General features: G+C 34.2%; 1 protein-coding gene across 2 annotated transcripts in view; it reads left to right on the plus strand.

Annotated features, from left to right (window-relative positions):
- DACH2 (dachshund family transcription factor 2) overlaps nucleotides 1-13,584 on the plus strand; it is a gene marked incomplete at both ends in the record, with an annotated part of 550,140 nt that overhangs the window by 159,462 nt on the left and 377,094 nt on the right. For both annotated transcript variants that reach the window (XM_084869646.1, XM_084869647.1), the window contains one exon: nucleotides 10,535-10,573. In XM_084869646.1, the coding sequence (XP_084725772.1) occupies nucleotides 10,535-10,573 (39 nt within the window). The remainder of the gene's footprint in view (nucleotides 1-10,534; nucleotides 10,574-13,584) is intronic.

Genomic DNA, 13,584 nt, shown 5'->3' on the forward strand with positions numbered 1-13,584 from the left:
TAACATACTAAATAAGAAGTTTAAAAAGAAAAGCTGTTTTGAAAAAATATATAAGAAAGGCACAATTAAAACAAATGGGTAACCTGGGAGAATTTATTTCTGAAAGACAGAAAAGTCCTAATTCCTTGATATTCCCCTTATGCTAATAATTGTCTTTAGTGAAAGGAAAATATACTTATATATTTTCTAAGACACTTTATTCATTTTCTAGAGCCAGTGCAAACAGAACTGTTTATGTCTATGTCACCAAGATACTGAAATTTGAAAAAAAAAAGATTATAAAATATTGAAGATTTGCCCATTGTTAATAGATTTTTTTCAGTACTACATTGTAACTTTAACAGTTGGGTTGAATTTTAGTTGTCATAATACTTGTATTCTAAAATCCACAATAATAATTTAGGAACAGTTTATCAGTGGTTAGCAAGAATCTTTTGGTAAGTTGGCATAGGCTTGACACTTGGAAGTTCAATTCTGTTTTGTTTTTTTTTTCTAGCACTTTGGCTACTTCAAATATAAGAAAATAAGATCAGAAGCTAGTATATGATACTGGTCAAATTTCAATCCAAAAGAAAACTGGTTATAGAAAAAAAATTATTTGTTAAGAAATTCTGATTTTTTTCAGAATTTACTGCTATAATTTTATTTCCTTAATTAAAACTGTACATGTAGACATAAAAGTTTAGATTATATTTTAAGTATAGTAAGTCTCCACTTAACATCATTAACACATTCTGTAATTTAACATGAAAAAACATAATTAAATCAATTTTACCATAAACTAATTGATGAGAGATAAGTTTCTAAAGTATCATATTAACACATTATAATGAAATGGGGGGGGGAAACCCCTACAAACAGTGTTATTAAAGGACCTGCTATATATGAAATATTCTAGGGTTTCAAAGTCAAATTTAGGTGCTTTATTCAGAATCAGATTTTCTTAAAGTTTTTGTTTGTTTATTTTGTTTTGTGTTTTTAGGTAGTGATTAGAAAAGAAGAAATTGACTTTGGGCCTATTTCTCCTTTTTAGAGGTGTTTTTGATGCTTCAAATAAATTCCAAAAAGTGTTATTTCATCATGATCATTCTTCTTACAACTCCATATCCTTTAAATTTTTGTATTAAAAAATGATATGGTTAGCATTTTAAAATACTTTGATCATGTAAACGCCCTGTATATATTGTCATGCTACAATGTGGTGCGGTAAATTTCTATATGCTGTGGCAATGTATTTTCCTAACCACAGCTTCCTCCTAACATTTAAGCAGTTGTCAAAACTATATTATAACTTATTTTTAAAAGTCTTCTATGAAGATAGCTTGTTTTTAAAAAAATATATTTTACTGATTTTTTTAATTGATTATGGTCTCATATAATTGTCCTTATTCCCCCATTCCCAACCCAAACCCCTCCCTAGATATGTCCCCCCAAGCCCCATTGTCCATGGCCACTGGCTAGGCCCATATGTATGCACACAAGTCCTTTGGTTGATCTCTTCCCCTTACCCTCATCCTCCCTTACTTTCCCTCTGAGGTTTGAGAGTCTGATCACTGGTTCTCTGGGTCTGTTTATGTTGGTCATTATTTCCTCTAGATGTGTGAGATCATGTGATCCAAGAAATACCCTTCTAAGAACCTAAACTGCAACAATCCATAATTGTTATGCTGAGAGGCAAATGAATCAGTCTGTAGTGAGTTTCTTTCTGCGCCAACAGTTCTTTTGCATCCCAATTTCAATGCCAGAGAGTTCCTTATGTGTACATGCCAGCCATGATATTTCAGATCTGGTTGGTGGCTTGCTTTTATTTCATTGTTGCTTTCACTAGTCTATTTTTACTTTTAGCCAGACATCAAAGCTAAAATTTAAACAATGGTTTTCAATAATAAAACTATCTGTTTCCCCTGAAAAATAGTTTGGAAAATTGTGGTATTTAATATTTTGTTTATCTGGATGAAAAACATACATTTATATGTAGGTTTGTATTCTATACATATATTATGGTCAGCAGAAGAAATTTTTGAACTACAATACTATTTGAAGGATCTAAAGAAAATTTTTGATTAGCAGGCTTTGCAAGTTTACAAATGAATGTTATTTTCTACAATTAAGACATTTATCCTTTGGTTACACATGGTTTTTATTTTATTATTTTAGCACTCAAAGATTATTGAAGTAGGACTTTAGTTTCTTTCCGATTAAAAGGTTTAATAAAATGATGCTTTAAAAAAAATCAAGGCTTTGGCCATCTTTGAGTTTCCCTACATGCCTAAAATACTCTATAATTTGTATATAAAAATTTTAGACCTGTCTGCTTATTTTATGTGACATGCTATTGATTTCTTTCAGTTTTGTTTTCTGAAGAGTGTAATAAGTAAATGATTAGGGTGAGATAATAACGACATGGTATTTGTGAGCATGGCAAAAATGTATTGTTTTCAAATATGAAGGCAACTTCAGGAATAACTGGGTGGTATTTCATTGCCACTTGTGATATTTAAGGAGAAGCATTCACAGATACAAAGACATTCTTCAAGATGTGATTACTATAAGACCAAGAGGTTTACCCACAAGCATTGTAAAGGTCTAAAGATCTCATATAGGAGGATTGCTACAATAGTATGAAGGGGGGAAAAGGAAGTCCAATAGTCCTGTAGAGATGAAGAGACAGTCTGAAATCTCTAAATTTTCAGTGTGAAGACAGTAACATTTTCTACTGCTTGAAAGAGAACAAACATAATGATAAGGAGTCCTAATATAGAAATCACTATAGAGATAATGGGAGATGCAGGATGGGATGGGTACAACTGCCCTTCCCTGCTGGTTATCTTGTGGTGGCCATCTTATGTCCACTTGGGGGCTGGATCTTTGACCACATGGGGAAAGCCATTTTGTGTGTTGGAGTGATGGTCAATCTGCATATTACTCTTTTATTAGATAGGATAGAGGCCTGGTACATGGGTGGGGTCAGCTACTTTGCCCTGAAGGGTGCCCCAGATCAGAGTGGGGGTTCCCTTGGGGTATGGGATAGCCTGAGTGAGGGGCCTGTTGTGGTTTGCAGGCAGGTCACACACCCCCAGCGACCCAAATGGAGGCCCTGGTATCTGGGATATATTTATCTTCTACAATTGAAACTTCGTAGCCTGGAGCAGAGACAAGCCTTCTGCTTGCTCTGTGTCAGCAGCCATTTCTGTTGGGGTTTATTCACCTTCTATAATTGAAACTTTGTAGCCTGGAGTGGAGGCCAAGGCTGTCCAGGGCAGGTGGAAAGCTTGGCTTCCCCCATCGCCAGGGAAACCCAAGCCTCTCTCCTGCTCTCTCCATGGCCACAGCCATCTTGGTTGGGTTGATTTGCATACTCACTCTTGATTGGATGGTGGGCATGGTTTGTTGGTGTAGTGGAGTGATGGTTATTTTGCATATTTCTCTTTTATTAGATAGGATTTCTAAAATTGAGATCACTGGATCAAATGGAAGTTTTGTTTTTAATTTTTTTGAAGAAGCTTGATACTGTTTTCCACAGTGGCTGTACCAGTTTGCATTCCCACCAGCAGTGCATGTGGGTTCCTTTTCTCCACATCCTCACCAAGACTTGACAGTTGTTGATTTGTTGATGGTAGATATTCTGACAACTGTAAGTTAATACCTCATTGTGGTATTAATTTACATCTCTCTGATGATATGATCAGTGACTGAACATTTTTTTCATGTATCTTGGCCATGTGTATGTCCCTTTTGGAGAAATGCTTATTTAGGTTCTTTGCACACTTATAATTGGATTGCTTGTCTTCCTTTTGTTAAGCTGTAAGTTCCTTGTATGGTTTGGAAATTAACCCCTTATGGGATGTATCACTGGTAAATAAGTTCTTCCATGCCACTCCGTGGGCTCTCTTTTCATTTTGTTGATGGTTTCTTTTGCTGTGCAGAAGCTTTTTATTTTGATGTCGTCCCATTTGTTTATTTTTCCTTAGTTTTCTTTGCCTTGGGAGATGTATCAATAAACATATTGCTATGAGAGATGTCTGAGATTTTGCTGCCAACAAAGAGTCACGGCCCTTTTAAATGTTCATGTAGCCACTTTGTAAATAAATGCTTTTCTTGTACTAGGTCTTTTGCTAGACACTTCTAAGAGATACCCATTAGTTATGGTTCTTGCTTCTAGTTGTTTAATTCCTAGAAATATACAATCTTCCAAATTCTGAGTAAAGTGATTACTAGTAAGGAGATTGAATCAATAATAACAAACTTCCCCAAAAATAAAGGCCCAGAACGAGAAGGCTTCACTGGTGAATTTTAATACCAGTTTTTCTCAAACACTTCCAAAAAATTGAAGAGGAAGAAACACTTCTAAATACATTTTATGAGACCAACATTGCCATGTTTGCATGTTAAATGATAAAATAATGGACATTCGTGTTCTTTCAGTTTTATCTATGGAGGATGAAGTGGCTGTTACACATCAGTCAGAAGGAGTAACATGTTTTTCTCTGTGCAATTGTTAGGCACACTATGCAATTCATTCTCTCTATTTATAGGAATTTTCCAATCAGGAAGCCCAAAATAAAACTAACTGCACAGAGGAGAAATGAAAGTAACAGTGACTTTCTTGACAAATGACAGCTTATTTTTACCTGCATACATGTTATAAAAAATATCTAATAATCTACTGGATATATGATGAGACCACAACATTCCTATAATCCCACTTAGAATATTATGTTTAGTTCTAGTTACCATATTTTTTTAAAAAAGTATGTAGCATTTGAAATGGGGAATTAGATTGGCCTTAAGACTACAAAGAATGAGTTGTGAAGACAGGATAGAATCCTGATTTTCTGTAACATTTAAAGAGCAAGGTTAAAGAAGATTTAATTGTAAATAAACTCACTTGATATGTATATACTAGATAAAGTCAAATTTGTTTTTATTATAATAGAGATTGTTAAAAAAAAAAAAGAGAGATGTATAAATGTGAATGGAAGTGAAACTTGCTGTAATAAATATTTGCACTCCAAATCTATCATTCTGTAGCATGCAAACAGAATAATGTCCTACTATTTTTTCTGTGAAGTAAAATGTCTGAAGAATTTTCAGTGAGTCCTTTTCTGAAACATAGGAAGGATATGCCCCTTAGCTGAATACCTCTGACAGACATTGCAATAAGTATTTATAAACCAACGGAAAAAGAGTATGCCTCAGGAATGGCAACTAAGCTGCACTAACCACTCATTTATCAAAAGGAATTTAATGTATCTGTATTTTTGCTAGGTAGTTGGCAATTTAGAAACCAGAGAACCATATGATATTTGAGTTATCATTGATTAGAGAGGTCAGTTTGTCCAATACTTGTTTTACAAATGAGTATACTGGGATCTAGAGAGGGGAAGACATTTGCTCATGGCCACACTGCTAATCAGTTGTGTAGTTTGGGACTAATATCCAAGTCCCTTTATGCCTTATTCAGGTATTTTTGTTTTGTTTTGTTTTGTTTTCTGAAGAGGTTACTGTTTGAAAATTCATTTATAAATTGGTTTCATGGAACTTGAAAAATAATATTTCATGAAAAAGTCATAAGCTCAGAGTTCTCCTTTGCTCCATTCTATACTTCGTTTCCATGTTAATTTAAGCTTTAATTTATATGAATGCTAATTTTATACTTTCTGTTGCACATGTTCCTTCCTTTTGATCCTCATCTTTATCAATCTGGTGATATTATGCTAAGAATATTGCAATAATTTCCTTCCTAGTCTTACCTACAAACTTTCTTGTATCAATTCATTCTGTCCATCTTGTATCAATCATTCTTATTCTCTTTCTTTGTTCTTCAAAACTTATTTATCCTTCAAGACTTATATTTCATCTTTTTCATAATGACTTTACTGTTTACTGTAGGTAAAAGTGATACTTTAATCTAAATTCTTATAACAGTTCATTTGTATTACTCATGCATTCAATATTCATTTATCAGATATTTTTGAGTGCCACCACGATGTCAGGAAATCGTGTGAAATTTTGCACTCAAAATCTTTCAATGTAACAATATGCAACAATAATATTTTTCATTTTATAGATAGACTATTCTGATATCAGGGGCCATGCCTGAAGATCTTTGTATTCTCCATGGTTCATAGCAAAAAACCTTTTGTACATAGTTGAAGATCAGTAAGTGTTTGTAGAATAAATGTTGAATTAATACGCTGTTATGGTAGAATGAAGAGAAAAATGTGGTCTCTATAGGATCAGTATACAAACTACTAATATCAGTTATATAATACTAGTAGCCTGATGCACAGATCCATGCATATCGAAAGGAAATTAATTAGAAAGTGGCCAGTGGGGCTGGACTGGGAGAAAGGCTGGACACACCCTGGAGCCAATCTCCTGTGGTCCCTCCCCAGCACCTGGGATGGCCCCACAGTTCAAAGGACGCCTGGGAAGTGAGTGGGGTCCCTCCAGCAGGTGGGTTCCCTCACCTGGCCTGCAGGGTTAGGACTGAAACTGGCTCACCAACATCCCCCAAAGGGTCCTGGAGTGTGAGAGGGCTCTCTGCAAAGTTGCTGTTGTACAGGGTGTGGAATGCAAATTCACGTGTACAGTAAACCAGATTCAGGATTGACAGTGCCCCAGCAACAACGTAACTCAGGACTTAAGGTGGAATTGGGCTCCCTCCTCTCTGGTTCTAAGGTGTGTCACTGGAGAACTGACAACCACTGCTGCCATGTCACCTCAGCTCGGCAGCTCCTGCCTTGAGTGTTTGCCCCCTGGTGGTCAGTGCACGTCATACCTACCGGCCAGTCAGATGGTCGCTTCGCCTTTTATATTTATATATAGATGTTTGAAGAGCTTCCTTTAATTCTTAAAGAAGTTGTTTTTATACATGTCATAAAAGTGGCAAGATGATCACAGAACAAAGCCATCAAGGAAAATAGGTACTCAGTCATATTTGGATAGATAAATATTGTAAACAACAATAAGTGGAAGAACGATGAAGCAGATTAAAAATGTTTTAGTTCCAGTCTCTCTATAAAAGTGGTACGGTGTATCAAACCCACTTTTGTAGACAAATTACTTGTACTTTAGTAGTTAACAAAGAAAAATGCCCTATTTAGTGTAAAACTGTAACAGGAAGGTTATTATTTAATATGAGATTTTGGACATGTAAATGAATTATATGTAGTGTTTCAAAAGGTAATCATTTGTAATTTTAAGTATCTGCCTCTGGTATTTTAATCGGTAAAAAAAAAATGCTATTTTATTTTATTTTATTTATAATAAGTAGTAGTACTTGTCAAGGATTAACTCAAGGGATTTAATAGACTTTCAAATAAATAATTCTCTTCATTCTCACTCATGCCTCTTAGTAATACATTGAGAGTGTGTCCAGCTCAGGATTCCTTTGCTCTGACCTTGCTTAATTGTCTTCATCTGTAGCTAGACTAAACCAGATAGGATTACCAGAATAATCAATTGCCAAATAAACTCATTTTCTTAAAAACAGCTTAGCTGAGTTGTGCATACAGATCTGTGTTACTCATCTGACTTCACTAAACAAATAAGCCCAATGTTAGAAAAAGGGAAGGTATAATTAAAATAATTTTTAGAATATTCTTTCTCTTCATGAATAATTTTATAATGGAACTACATTTTTATATACATCAGAAATTCAGTTTATTTGATGCCATCAACTAAATTTGGCCTTATAATGTTTCGATAATCAACTTTAGCTACTCAGTGAAAGTTTACTCAGATTCTAAAACACCATGGTTGTCCTTATATAAACTAAGCACCATCATCAATGATGCAAAACAGTGCTGCATAGTAGAAACAGGTTCTTAAAACATGTCATATGTAAATGAACTTGAAGACTGAATAGTGATGCATATGAATGAGTAAAGTGTACCTTCACATATTTAATGGTCAGTTTATCTGACAGATATTCACTTAGCACACACTCCATGCCATCTCTGTTTTGGAGTGAAACAATGAACAAGAAACCTATACCTATTCTTTCACAGAGATTGCATTTTTGGAGGGGAGATAGATCTAAAACAAGTAAATAGATAAAATATTCACACATTGTTTTAATTTTTATGAAGGAAACTGTTTCAATCAACCATTCAGAATTGGAGGCTGCCACTAGTCCTCTACATAAGCAGCATACTATTTAGGAAGTAGGCCAATTTCCTATCATTTCAGTGTGATATCAAACCCAAAGGTAACTAAAAGCTGATAAAGCAGCTACTGTGCCCATTGCCTTAAGGGCTTTAATGTATACATATCATAAATGACTCATTTGATCTGGCATATTTTCTTAGTGGTTTCTGTGAGTCATTCTGAGCATATATCAGCAAAACATGATCATCAATGGGAAGACTTGAAATATAAGGTGTATAATAAGTGTTTTAAAAATTCCCTTATAAAAGGCTGGCTAGAACCTCAACCCCCATATAGATCAAAGGATGAGATTCAAAGGGTAACTCATGTGTCTTTGGCCAAACCTAAGAGATGTTACAGAGACACATTCCCAACAGAAATATTGTAGCCAAAGATTCCCACAGCATTAAGTGATTTAACTTTTATGAAGTTTTTGTGAGATTTTAATGTCTAAAGCTTTAAAAAATATAAATGATTTCATGTAGGTTATTTAATAAACAGAGTTCACTTATGTGTCTGATATTTAGGAGTTTGAATATGTAGATGGATATTATTGAAAAAATATTTGGGATACATTGATAATTGACTATTTAATTGTCCTAACCCTTGTTGAAACTTATATTCATATTGTACATACTGAAATATTGTTATATTGTGAGAACAAGCTATTCTAATTTTTTATGATCATTGCCTTGAAAAATAAATTTGATGCTGTGAACCATAATCCTATCTCAGATTTTTTGTTATTGTAGGATGTATGAGAAATAGCATTGACCACTGAGGTTCCTCAGACTGGACTGACAAAGTACTGATTGTATAAAGGATCATCTGTCAGAGATAATTGGCATAGAGTCTTGCATTCTTTAAGTTATATTGACAGCCTATGTTAAATATATACATGTATACTGAAGCCCCTCTTTTAAAAACAAATGTAAAAATTGCCATAGACTTATTTATCTTTATTATCACCCATGCCATTTTTAATTTTCCTTTACATTTCTCTCTGGACTCTGACTTTAAATAGTCCTGATTTTTAAAAAAAATCATGCTATGCACAAATGCCTTTCAGAAGAAACAGATATTTAATGTAACCATAGTTTTTGTTATTCCCAAATAATTCTAGGAAAAATAAATTTCCAAAAGAAAGAAAATGATAATTTTAATTGTTTGAGCCTTGAATCCAAAAATCATGCTTTTGAAGACTCAAGTGATTAATGGTTTGTTTGGATGCCCTCTGAAAACTTAAATAGACCTAAAATATTCTGGCCTTTATTTTTATTGTTTTATAATGAAATATATTTTTATTCCCTTTTGACATACTGAGCTTATCAAAGAAATTCCAGGATTCCTAACAGATGCTGTGGTGTAAGAGGTGACATATAAAATGAATAAACTTATTAGCAAAGAGTAGGGAAAGTTCCCTAAAAGCTCCAACAGTGGAAATGCTACAGTTAACATGATTTAATAAAGCCTCCAAAGATAATCTAAACCCAGTTTTACTAACACCTGTTTACTGGCCATTTATCCTTTACATGCAAAGTTGGGGGAGGGCAGGACATTGCTTAACTTATGTGTTATATATTGATGGGAATGCTGGGAATCATAATATTGGGAAGAATGGTTAGGTTAACTAATCTAATTATTTTTTATTATTTATTTTGTAAGTGTTTAACTTATTATGTTTGGATTTGTGTATGATTGTATATTTGTGAGTGAGTGCTAGTGTGTGTGCACATGTGCATGTGTAACTCTTTGGGGGAAGATGCAAGGTAGTTACATGTTTCTACAGAAATATGTATAGAGTGAGCTGAGTGATTAATGGCTCCATGTTTGGGAAATTAAGGCATAACATGTATATTGACTTATTTTCATCATCTTGTTGGCAAAATAAAAAAAAGTGAAACAATTGAAAGGGTATTTTCTCCTAAAAAGTATTGGAATACTCAATGTGATAGGAAGAAAGCTCTTGAAAGAAAGGGAAAAGCCACAATATTGCTGAAGCGTTTTTGGAATTGTTATGACCCGAGGCCATTTTCTTCAACAGAAATCTATAACTGTATTTCTTTGCCTTCATATATGGAAAAGCCCTAAAGAACATCATATTTCACATTATTCTTTACTCAATGGGGATTAGACCAAAAGTTTAATAACATTATCCATATATTTAAAATACTATATAATATAAAGTAAGGCTTTCCTACCTTCTTTGTGCTCCTCCCTGCTGCTGTTTCATTGTGTGTAATTTATCTAAAATACCTGCAGATTTTAAGAAGATTTTTTTGTAAAATATAATAAAGGCTTGATTAATTGGAAGCTAACTAACCAGAACTCTCAATTAACCAGTTTTATTTATTTATTTTTTGCTACACTCTCCTTTTAGAAGGAAGAGGCAAATGACAAGAAAACAAGCTGTTAACAGGTATTTATGTATTTATTTTTTTTAAATCAACTTCCTGGGAATGTTCTGGAACCTTTACAGATTCGGCCCAACTTCAATAATTTTGTTACCTGTACTAAGGTAGGAAAGCAGAGCCATTTAAAAATTTCAGCAGCAAACAATGAATTTTGTTTAACCATTAGTTTATAATGAAATACTAAATCCAAATAGCTAATTATAACTAGTCTGCACATTTGAGGGTTCTAGTTAATTGGGGTTCCCATGATTTCACTAGTGTTAGTTTGTGACCATTCATATCTGTTAACTGGGAGTAAATATCAGAACCATGCAGTGGAGAGATGACATCCAGCCACAAGAAGCAACTTCCGTGGTAATTGAGGAAGTTACAGAAAAGCTGTAAAACTGATGGGGTTTGAGTGAGGGTCTCTGACATAAAAACATTGACACTTATGTAAAATAATGGGAAAGTAATTCATCCCCCTTGCCCCATGACTCTGAATGCTTAGGAAGGTACATTCACTCTTGCAGGGCAGCAAAGGTTATTAAGTGTGCTACAGCAACAATTTCGGGGGGAAAACCCACAGTTCTAATATTTTGGAGTTCTAAGCATTAGAAATAGATATATTTTGCAGGCAATTCAGTAGTTCTAAAATTTTTGTTCTTCTGAAAATACATTCTTTAAGTATTTGGAAATCTAAGAAGATTCATACTTGAAACTTCCTAAAATGTCTATGACAATTTTAGTTAAATTACAATCAGAGATACCATATTGCTTCAGGCTTTATACCTAAAAGGTTGTAATGGGGAAAAACTAGCAGTTAGAGAAGCAACAGACAAGGAGAGCAACCCATGATACTAAAGTAGGTTTTGCTATTGCCTGCAATAGTGCTCTCTCTTCTTTTCCAAACAACCATCTCAGGTGAAATCACCCTTTGCTGACTTTTCCCCTTCCTTCTAGTCTGTAGGGGAGATTGGGACCACACTAAGTGATTTATCCTGAGTTTCCAACATAGAAAATAAAATCGCTATGGTGGTGTTTCTAATATCTGGGATATATTTTCTATCTATCTACCTATCTATCTATCTATCTATCTATCTACCTATCTATCTATCTATCTATCTATCTATCTATATATCTATCATCTATCTATCATCTATATATATCATCTATCTATCAATCAATCATCATCTATCTTCTATCATCTATTTCTATCTATCTATCTATTTCTATCTATCTATCTATCTATCTATCTATCTATCTATCTATCTATCATCTATCTATCTATCTACCTACCTATCATCAAAGCCCAGTGACTGAAAGGTGTAATGACCAGAACAACCAGTCAACCAGTTGTTATGGTGTGCATTGACCTCCAGGAAGCGCTCTAAGCAGGAGCTCCCTCTGGTGGTCAGTGCACTCCCACAGCTGGAGCAGACGCTCGACTGACTGGGATGAGCAGCGCTCCCACAGTGGGCCGATCCCCTAAGGCCCTGCCCCTTACCAGTGCTCAAATCTGTTAGCCAAGCCTCTAGTTTTAAATATTACTCTTAAATATCATGCACACTAAATAATACCTTAGTGACCTGAAGCTGTGGATGTGCCTCCTTAAGTGTAAAACTTTTTTGTTAGGCTGTGACTTCAATGGTGAAGAGATTGAAACCCATTAAATTTCATTAATGAATGTTTTTAACTAAAAAAACTTAAAATGGATTGAGTTTTGAGTTTTAGATTTGGGATATTGAAAGTGGTTTTTATTGTATATGAATGAAATTGAATTCAGGCATTGAAAAGATGTACATTTTATTTTTATTTTCTGAATGAAATGCTATGCAAATTAATGTTAACCTTTCACTTTTTTATTTTTTAAATTTCTTTATTGATTAAGGTATCACATATTTGTCCTCATCCCCCATTCCCATCGCAAACCCCTCCCCACACATGTTCCCACACGCCTGTTGTCTCTGACCGCTGGTTAGGCTTATATGTCTGCATACAAGTCTTTTGGTTGATCTCCTCCCTCCCCCCCATTTCCCATACCTTCCCTCTGAGGTTTGACAGTCTTATTGATGCTTACCTGTATCCAGATATGTTTTTGTTCATTGGTTTATGTTGTTCATTATTTTCCCTAGATGAATGAGATCATGTGATACAAGAAATATTCTTATAAGAACCGAAAATGAGACAAGCAATAATGGTTATGCTAAGAGACAAATGAATCAGTCTGTAGTGAGTTTCTTTCTTTTGAGTCCCAATTTCTATGTCAAACAGTTCCTTATGTGTACATGTTGGTAATGATATTTCAGTTCTGGATGGTGGACAAATGGTGGTGATGCAGGTACGACACTCTGGTTTGGTCCTGGGCAACCTGCAGCAATGCACAGTTGCTGACTGCTAGTATGTCAAGGTGTCTTCAGCATCTTTTATCTCTAGACTGTTTCTCTTCTGTCTTCATGGCTGGAGCAGTCCTGTCAATTCCTCTCTGTTGCAGGAATCCACATGGTCTTGGAGTTGTTTTTTGAAAATATACAAACATATTCTCGACCAAAAGTTAATAAAGGAATCTTTTCTATAAATTTTACTTGGGATCCTTTTTCATTTTTTGCCCAAATGATTTTCCTTTGGCTTGTTTTGACACTGTGTGTGTTTTTCATGGGTGTCTTACTGTTAGCATTACAAATGAAAGTTAATTTTCTAAAGTAAAAATTTTCTAGATGTAATTTACTTGCAGGATATTTTTTTCTTACATGATATTCTACTATCCCTCTTTTTGATTTAAATATTAGGAGGCTTTTGGAAATTTTATGATGTAGTCTTGATAACTTTTAAATTTTATTTTTTGCACTAAAATATGACTGCTTTAGGTTCATTACATGTTAAGCAATTTTACCATGAGATGAACTAACAATAGCATTTTTAGTTAACACTTTAGGAACAGCTTTTTGTCCGCTACAATTAATTTTTCTAGAATATTCCCTTATTTCAATTAGCCAATTTAAATTAGTCTGAAAACTTGACTAATATTTTACTGTAA

This window comes from Pipistrellus hanaki (genome assembly GCF_964339955.1).
Source record: "Pipistrellus hanaki genome assembly, chromosome: X".
In the NCBI taxonomy this organism is placed as follows: domain Eukaryota; kingdom Metazoa; phylum Chordata; class Mammalia; order Chiroptera; family Vespertilionidae; genus Pipistrellus; species Pipistrellus hanaki.